Below are 9,602 nucleotides of genomic sequence, written 5' to 3'. Positions count from 1 at the left end.
GTTTAAGTCACTGGTCATAGAATTTTTGCCACAAGAACCAAAATATTCTTTCCTAGGGGTTTTTGGGTTGCTCAACTCGAATCCTTTATTATAAAAATTCTATTAGCATTTGTTCTTGAAATATTATCGTTTTTTTATAACGGTAATATTTCAAGACTAAAAGAATTTTTCTGATTGCGGATTCCGCTACTTAAATTTTAAATATCTCGGGCAGTAAAAGAGATATCGGAAAGATTTAAATATTTTTTGGAAAACCAGTTCTTAAAAGCACCGTTACAAATTTATTCATAATGAACTACCCCAAATAAAAACATAACCTCGAAAACAGCCAAAATGACGTTTTTTGGCATTTTCTAACGGTAATATTTCAATAAGGGAGGCCAATACATTTTCTGACTTCAGATACGAGTTCAGCACATCAAAAACTTATAGAAAAGTATATTTTGGTTCTTGTTGACCAATGTTATCAACAAAGCAATGCATCTGCCTGCATATAAGAAGTTTTTATAACACTGGTCAGAAAGTTTTTTGTAACAGAGACCAAATTTTACTTTTCTAAAGGTTTTTGGTGTGCTGAGCTCAAACTACCTTTTTGAGATATTCCTGTTAGAAAATCAAAAATGCAATTTTAACATTTTTTGAGGTTATGTCTTACAGAGTGGTTATTTATTTTATTTTAATATGTTTTAAGCAAGAAAAAATACCATATTTTCCGGACTTGTAAATTGTATTAATACATTTCTGACCCAGCAACTTTTTGCTATTTAGTTTAATTTAATTACATATTTTAGAAAAGGATAAAACCTCAAAAACTGTTAAAAACGGCAATTTTTCATTTGAACTGAAATATCTTAAAAACGTGGTGATAGAATTTCATATTTCCACTATCCGCATTTTTTGAGAAACACTAAAAGTGTATTTTTAGTAGAATCACTAAGGTACAACATTAGGCATACTATATTTAATCAAAAACGTTAGAGCCATTTTAGAGGAAATCGCATTTACTCAAAAAAAAACATTATGGGAGGTAGGTACACGTTCAAAACACAAAATAACTTACAATACCGAGTAAAAATGAACTTCGTCACCGCCAAAGCACTGCTGCAAAAATTTTGGAGTTCCGAATTACGATCAAAACTCTTGTTTGGCCGAAACACCAGCTCAGACGATCAAAACACGCAGCGTGCAATTTTCTGCCAAAACTCACGCGGCGGTGTTTCACCGCTTAAAAAAGATTATTCTTATAAATTGTATTTCTATTTTTTTTTTCCGGGAGCTGAGGCAGTTTCAGAGACCTATCATAATATAAAGTAGTTTTCCCATGTGACTGTGTAAACCATCTCAAAACTAGCTTGTGCAATCGTCAAAAAAACTTGTTACAAACACCGCCAACCAACCATCTTAAAGTTCAAATACAAATTACATAAAATGTACGGTATATAATGTTTATTTTATATATTTATTCTATTTGGACAAACAACAGATAAAGCTTAAATTATGATATATAAATTGTAGTTAGTAGTAATTTTGCTTAAATTGTAAAATTAGATTCTCAAAGAAGAATACATTCCAGAGACTGTCTATTGTAATACCTATTCAAAATAAAATCTACATACTCGTTCGGAAATTAAATGTTTTATTAAGAGCATTCACACACGACAAAACATCCTCATGATCCTTGGACCATTCCGCTAAATTTCTTTCCAAATTATTGAGTCTTTGAGTGCCAACTCTAAGTCCACCATGTTTGAGTGCAGCTACACAATGGCAAGTTAAAATTTTAAAACATTGCCTCCGAATAGCATTGTGCGAATTATTATCCCAAATGGGTGTGGCTCGAACATAGTTCCAAGCCATCAGAACATAGTCGAGTAGAGCATCCCAGTGTGATGAATCGTGTAGTTTGCGTGTGTGGCTCATCAAGGCTGTCTTAAAAGCTGATACATGCATTACAGCTTTAGCATAAGCAGTGCTATCTGTCTTCTTGCATAAACGTGATGTAGGGAGACTTTTGAAGATATTGCGTTTACACAAAATCAATTCATCTTCCAAATACCTTCAAATCAAAGAAAAACAAGAAATTAAGTTAAATCAAGTAATGATGATAGATTCTAAGGTGCGCCTTATTTTAAAACTTTTGAAATTACATTCTCCCAACAAATCAACTGGTTTCATCACATGAAAAAGAATGGCAAAAAATAATTTCTAAATCCGATAAAATTAAGAGGTCGCTACCGGGCTTTGAAAATTAACCTGGTCAGCCCAAATAGCAAGAACTATATTAGTGAATCTTCAACAATCACTAATAAACTTCTTTGAGAATCTCGTGCCACTTGTACAAAATTTTTCAATATTCCTTCCAAAATGTTTAGAGAGTTTTGATTTCATTTTGTTTGTTATGGTTTTTGATGTGCTGAGTTCGAATCTAAAGTCAAAAAAATTCTATCAGGTCAGGACTTTAAGATATACACATTAAAGGATCACAAAATAAGTTTTTTTTTAAATCTCAAGAAAACTACTATACATATCTCAAAAACGAGAGCTGACCGAAATTTTTTGAATTCGGATTCAAAATCAGCATACTAAAATCCATTAGAAAAATTATACTTTTGTTCATGGGAGAAAGAAATATGATTTTTTAAAGATTACATGCTAAACCTACTAAACTTACTTAAATTTAGATATCTCTGAGAAGAAATAAGATATTGAGAAGATTGAAACTGAATTTGAAAGAAAAAAAAAACAAGTTCTTTTATAAACCGTAACAAATTTAGTTGAAAAAGATAACCATATGCCTAAATACATATATCTTCGAAACAGCAAACAAAAATGGGTTTTTGAGATTTTCTAACGGGAATATCTTAAAAACGTGACGTGCCAATTCTGTCTTCGGATTCGGAATCGACATACCTACAAAAATACTATAGAAAAGTATAGTTTTACACTCCTTTTCATCAGAATAGGTACACAACTTTTCAAATTTTCATTCATCGTTTGTCGCCAATAGTGGTGCGTGACCTAATAAGGTTTTATTGTTTTTTGGTAGTTTAAGATGTAAGGTAAAGCAAAGGCTAAAACTATTTCAAAATGAACCATAACTTTCCCATTGTTTTTCTGGTAAAGGGCAATTCCATGGTAACTCACGTTACATTCACAAAAATTTCCAACACATAAATAATTTTTTTTTTGTCAATTTTAATGTAAATTGATACGAAATTACTATCCATGAATAGAGCATAACTATTACTTTCATAATTAACTAAAAAAATTTACTTTATTTTTAACATTTGCTTGGGAAAAATAAAAGTTTGATGGTAACTCACGTTACAAAAATCGGACACGAATTTTAAGAGTCCGACAGTATGAAGTTTTTATGTGAAATTAAGAATCTTTATTTGTTTTTAAAGAAGATTCCATACATAAAAAAATACAAGCTTTTAATATAAGTGACAAAACGAAACATTTTTTCAATATTTCGAGGAAAATTTTTAAAATATTTAGGTAACTCACGTTACATTATTTTGGTAACTCATGTTACCTGTGATTTGTAGTTGTAAATGTAAAGAAAAGATGCATTTTCACTCAATTTTTTTTTAAATCGAATATTGTGTAACGAAGCTTGCTTAAATGTTAATTTATTTTACCAATAACGAGGGGGTGTTGTCATCGTCACTATTAGACTCATCATGTTTTTAGTTTCCTTGTTTTTCCGTCATTTTCATCTGAAATTCTTCTGTTGTTGGCAAGCTTATGCTATAAAAATGCTTTAAGATTATTTAAACTCCCTGAATTTGATGTCTATCCATAAGGGAATACAACAAAGAATCTCTTCTTGCAACTTGCAAAAAGAGTTGACGTTTGTAAATAGAAATTTGCTAATAAAAAAAGTAAAAAAGACTGCATAATTTGTTCAAAATTCGTGTCCACTTTTTCATGGAATTACCCTAAAGTATTTTTTGAGGAAAAATTAACTTATTTCTTTCTTCATCAGAATAGGTACACCCTTGTTATATATAATGTTTTTGTGGATTTCGGGCAAATTTACCATTAAAAGAAATAACTGGACTTTCCTAAGTGTAATTTAATAATCATACTACCATATTGAAAAGCATGGGTGGGTTAAAATCGCTAAATTTTGGCGAAAACACCTTAAGAAATAAAACAAACAAAGAAGGATCCACCAATACTGGTATGGTTAAAAAAAATTTCGACTTCAGATAAAAACATTCTGGGGGTAAAAAAATGAATGGTTGTACAAAAATGCAAAAAAAAACACTCTTAGACGAGTAAATTTTTACATGTGCTACCAGTTTTGGTGGATTAACGACAAGAATAAAAGTGAAAAACAGTTGTTATTTGTAATTTTAGGACAGTAAATAGAATGGTCATTAGTCCCAATCTTCTAAAATGGCTGAATTTTGAAAAGACACCATTACTACACCAAGAACAGAATTGTATGCGTTTAAGGTTTTTGAAATCCTTTACCACATGAAAAGTTGAGTGGTATTTCTGTTATTTTTGGATCAACGAACATTTAATTTTGATGTCCTTGGTGAGTTAAACTATCAGTTTAACATTCTGCGAAAGGAGAAACCATTTTGAGACCAACTTCATTGTTAAAAAAGAAGTGTTAAGGCATGGAAGAAAGTAATCTTCTACGATAATACAAATAATGAATTTTAAACGTGAAGAATGGTCACAATTATTTGTAAATGCATATTCAAGAAACTTTTCCTTAATTCTCTAGTATTTGTGAACCAGTATTCTGAATTTTTTAACAGGACCACGCCTCCTACCACAAAAAATGCTCTGTAAAATATTGGGAGGAAGTGCTAATTTAGAAAGTACTTGAGTATCTACCATAGAAAACAACCCTGAACCTTGTTGAAAATGTTTGGAAATGGCTAGCCCGTACTGATGAATTTTGTGAGAGTCGATTTTAAGACAAAAATATTCCCTAACCCACCATTTAACAATTTAGGGAAGAGATTCAGATAGATTGCATAGAGAGATTTAACAATGCAATTCCTGGACAGTTTCGTTATTTTTTATGAATAAAAACGCCACTATACAAAAATTAAAATAATTAAAATTCATTTTTAAGAAGAACTTGATTCAAATTCATTTCATGGACCACTTTGACATCATTCTCTATGTGTACCTATTCTGATGAAACAAAAAAATAACTCAGTTTTTCGATATGAAATGCTTTGCCAAAGAGAAGCAATTATTATTTTTCCTACACTGTAAGGAAAAAAGGAATACTGAACATTTGAAAAGTTGTGTACCTATTCTGATGAAAAGGAGTGTATTAAAAGGAGGATGTCCTAGTGGACCAGTGATATTATTCAATTTTTACAAATTTTTCAGACCATTTTTATCACACGACACAGAACAAAATTTGGGGCGACTTTCCATTAGGGTCGCACGCAAAGAGTTGTGATTTTATTTTTTACAGTGAGCTTAGGGTTTCAATAGAATACCTCTAAAATATTAAGGTTAGGAAACACCCCTAAGCCCTGATTTTTCAATCGTCAGTTAGACTATCAGAGAAATAAATGTCAATATAAAAAAAACTTTTATTCCTAGTAATAAGCTCTATCTGAGGTTTATCTGACTATTGAAAAATTGGCCCTAAGTATGATTAAAAAATAAATATTTAAATTTTTCATACAAAATGTATGCAATAACGACCAAGAAGAATTTGAAGTTTGAGGCGTATAAAAGTTGAGATGCGTATGGGGGGGCATGCTGCCCCCCTGCAACCCCCCTGCTTGGGCTCACTATAGGATTTGAGGTGGGGACAAGTTTGGGTATGTAAAAAGAACTTCAAAAAAATTTTTTTTTTCTTCGCGGTCGTCATTTGCATGCATTTGTATGAAAAAATGAACTTTAAAAAATTAATTAAAAATATAAATACACGTTTCCTAACTTTAAAATTGTTATTTTTATTACTTTTAGTCATTAATCTTTCACATAAAATTATTCGCGTATTAAAATTCGTGCGACCCTAAAGGAAAGTTGAGCCCAAAATTTACAAAAAAAAAATTTACCCAATATAAGGCGCACCCTAATGAATTCATTACTTACCCAATATCTGGCATTGGAAAATCACTTCGAATCACCTCTTCTAGCCTCGAATCTTTAGCCACTAGATTGCCAATCATGTCGACAAGTTGATTGTGACTGAGTCCTTTCAACATCAAATTCAAATTGATGTTGCGATTAGTTTGAGCCACCGGAGTTTCGTCAAGTTTTAGCCTTTTAACAATTGGAGTCATATTACACGGCGACCTAAACCCAGATAGCTTTGGAATACTATCCCCAACACTCGAGTCAATTGGTGATGATTTGTTAAAAGGCGTTTCAGTCATTAAAAGCCTTTTGCGCGGGGAACTTCTCAATGTCATATGAGTAGCTATTTTAGTTGGAGTTTTCTGAAAGGGACTCTGTGTTGAAAACTTGTCTGGGGACCATGTCAACGTAAAACGACGTCGTCCCCTTTGTTTGATAACAATTTCATCAGGTGAAGCAATTGGAGACTCATGTTCCAAGGACATGTTATTAATGGCATTATCGAAGATTGTTTGATTGAGAATATTGGCCGGAGTTGGTTCATCGGCTTCGGGGTTAGTTGGTGTTGTTGCCACTCGGAGGAGTTCCAAACGATCGGGGATTTCGGATAAGGCTATTCTTGTGTTGCGAGGTGAAGCCATTGTGAAAAGTTTTACTTTGTTTTTTTTTTTTGTCCAAAAAAGCGAATGCTTTAGTCAAATAAATTCACATGCAAATTATTGAAACAACGCTCAAGTGAATAGTTTACTTTTTCATATAGTTGTTTTAATAAATAAATGCTTTTGATCCAACATAATTGTTTTTTAGTTTTTTCTTTCTATCAGCAAATTAAACACACAAAAATTAACATAATTGTTTTTTAGTTTTTTCTTTCTATCAGCAAATTAAACACACAAAAATTAACAATTATTTGCAAATGCATCAGTTTTGGCGCCCAAATACAAAACAAACTTCAATTTGAAAAAAAAAATGTGTCGGTAAATTTCTACCTGTTGAGATGAAAGTGACAGTGGTGTTATTAAGGTCAGAACATAATGAGGCGTTTCGACTGGATATTGTGACAGAAAATCTACATTATCATTAGTCGGAGTTTACATTTGACGATTTTTTGCAATGATGATTTTATGTTTAAGTGGCTGCGTTATTTCATTCTACTGGAAAACTCTGTTCTTCTTCTTCTCACACCCAATTCACACAAAGGCCATAAAGTGTCACTATTGGAGTTTTTACGCATTTATCTTTGTCATTTCTCTTTCTTGCTTGTGGAAAAATAATAGAAGAAACAGCAACAACATTCTCATGCATAGTTAAATTTCATTTTCAGAACAAAAATCTCTGCAAAATGATGCATTTCAATAAAATTCATTTTTGATTAACAACAAATCGAAGAGGGCCCAACTAACATTTCAGCTTCGGTTAAGGTATTACAAAAGCTACATTTCAGCTTCTTTTAAACTTTAGTAAGGTTGTTGGGCATGGAAAAAGGAGAACGTTATACAAGTTTGACTCTCTATAAGGATCTTAAACGAAGCTTTACCGAAGCTCTACCGAAGATTTGAGATTTGACAGATAGCTTCGGAACAGCTTGTATAGCTCTTTAATACATGTCTTATCGAAATTAAAAAAAAAAAAGAACTACAAAAACAAAAAAGAATTCTTTTGTAGCAGGTTTTAAATCATGAATTTTATCCTTTGACCTGATATTATACAACTTATTAGAAGTTATTAAACAAGTCCGAACTTCTATAAGCGATTAAATTCTGAAGCAAGCTTAATACAAGCTGTATACAAAGCAGGACCTGCGAGATCTCAATTTATAGAAGCTGTTGTGCTAGTTGGGGGATTTTCATGCAACGGTGTAAACTTTGAGTAAACCTGGTAAAATGGTAAAAAAAAAAACGAACTGTCAAACTCATACAAAATTTTGACACATTTACCACTTTACCACAATTACCATATTTACCCAGAGCTTACCCTGCAAACCAAACCTCAGTAGTTTAGGGGAAATTACAACCACCAACAAAGTCTATACTTTGTAGGTGTATGTGTTTCCTTATTTACCAAAATCTCTCCCCTCAAAATATTGTAGTTTTGTTTCTCCTGAAAAAAATAAACTCTTTGGTAAATGGGAGGAAAAGAGAGCGATGTATGCAATGCACAAAGTTTTGTCTCTTTTGTAATGGCGGCGCGCCATTGATTTGACCTTTCCTGCATTTTATATTTTCTAGTGAAACCTTGATAGCCGCAGCAACATATTCGTTAAGAAAAAAAACATTTCTGTGCTCCATTTGATAGATAAATAGAACAATTTAACTTAAAAAATAAATAAAATCTTCTCAGTGTTCTTTGTGAAAACTATTTTCTAAAAAAAAAACAATCTACCGCACAAATTCTTCGGCACGCCACATAAATTCCACCACCATTTCCACCATCAAAATGCACAGCCTCAGCCTTGTGCATTTAGAAAAAAAATGACACAAAAACAACCACCAATTGATTTGGAAAATAAAGGTATGCTGATTATAAAATTGATAAATTATAAAGTTGTTGATTTTTATGTCTTTTAGTGGCGATCAATTCCAGACATCATTGACTGAGTTAACAGCAGCTTCAACATTGAGCATTTACAAAAAAAAAATCAAAACAAGATAAAAAAACTACCACCAAAGTGCAGACTGCAGAGTATTTTTTTCTTTTTCATTTTTCTTAACTGGCCAGGCTACAGTCGCGTACCCAAGGATCTCTTTTTTTTATTTATTTTTTTTTTTTTTTTTTTTTAAACTATTTTGTGTTTTTCCAATAAAATATTAAAGAATAGTTGTTTAAAAAAATTGTTTGTTTGTTTTGAAGATTTTTTTATTTTCAGATGAAATTAAAATATAGATTTTAGCAGTACGGATATAAACCGATGAAAGTGCTCCAAATAAGTACTTTAAAAGTACAAGTTTCAGTGCTTTTTCTGTAGGTAAAAAAGTACTGCAAAATGTACATCAGAACCACTTCCAGAAGTGCTTCGCTGATGCACTTTTGAAGTACATTTGTCTGTACTATTAATGGAGGGGAAATTTATTTCATCTTGCATGCAAGAAAGAGATAGCTGCTTCACGTATTCTTATATACAGAAAGTATATAACTGAGTTTTTTCCCGGGCTCCTATCTTTTTTCAGTGGAAAAGAAGTACTTCTTTTACGTACATATTTCACCGGTTTTTTCTGTAGTTCTGCGTTTGCTGGGTATATACAGTTTCATAAATACCCCTAATATTTTATTATTTTTTTCTGAAATAAATGACATACCAACAATCAGCTGAGATTCCATTCAAAAGCTCGTCGAGTAGAGTGACATGTGAATAACTGAATCAAAAAAAATATTTCGCTTTCACGCATTGGTTTCACTTTTTCGGTTCATTTGATCTGAAAAAGCGATTCTCGTTCTGTGAATACAAAAAAATCAAATAATAAGGGTATTCATGCAACGGCGTAAACTCTTGGTAAACCTGGTAAAACGATAATAGGTGTATTTTTTAT

The 9,602-nt window shown here is 31.8% G+C and overlaps 1 protein-coding gene across 1 annotated transcript; it reads right to left on the bottom strand.

The window, feature by feature from the left end:
- Positions 1 to 1,431: 1,431 nt before the first annotated feature.
- On the bottom strand, positions 1,432 to 6,918 carry LOC129919018 (uncharacterized). The gene is made up of 2 exons (XM_055999817.1): positions 6,091 to 6,918; positions 1,432 to 2,056 (listed from the first exon to the last, which is right to left on the bottom strand). Exons 1-2 carry the CDS (start codon positions 6,714 to 6,716, stop codon positions 1,609 to 1,611), a joined length of 1,074 nt encoding a protein of 357 aa, XP_055855792.1. The 5' UTR covers positions 6,717 to 6,918; the 3' UTR covers positions 1,432 to 1,608.
- Positions 6,919 to 9,602: the final 2,684 nt, after the last annotated feature.

The sequence above is a fragment of the Episyrphus balteatus genome, chromosome 4, assembly GCF_945859705.1.
Source record: "Episyrphus balteatus chromosome 4, idEpiBalt1.1, whole genome shotgun sequence".
Taxonomy (NCBI): Eukaryota; Metazoa; Arthropoda; class Insecta; order Diptera; family Syrphidae; genus Episyrphus; species Episyrphus balteatus.
This window is presented reverse-complemented; position numbering and strand designations above follow the sequence as displayed.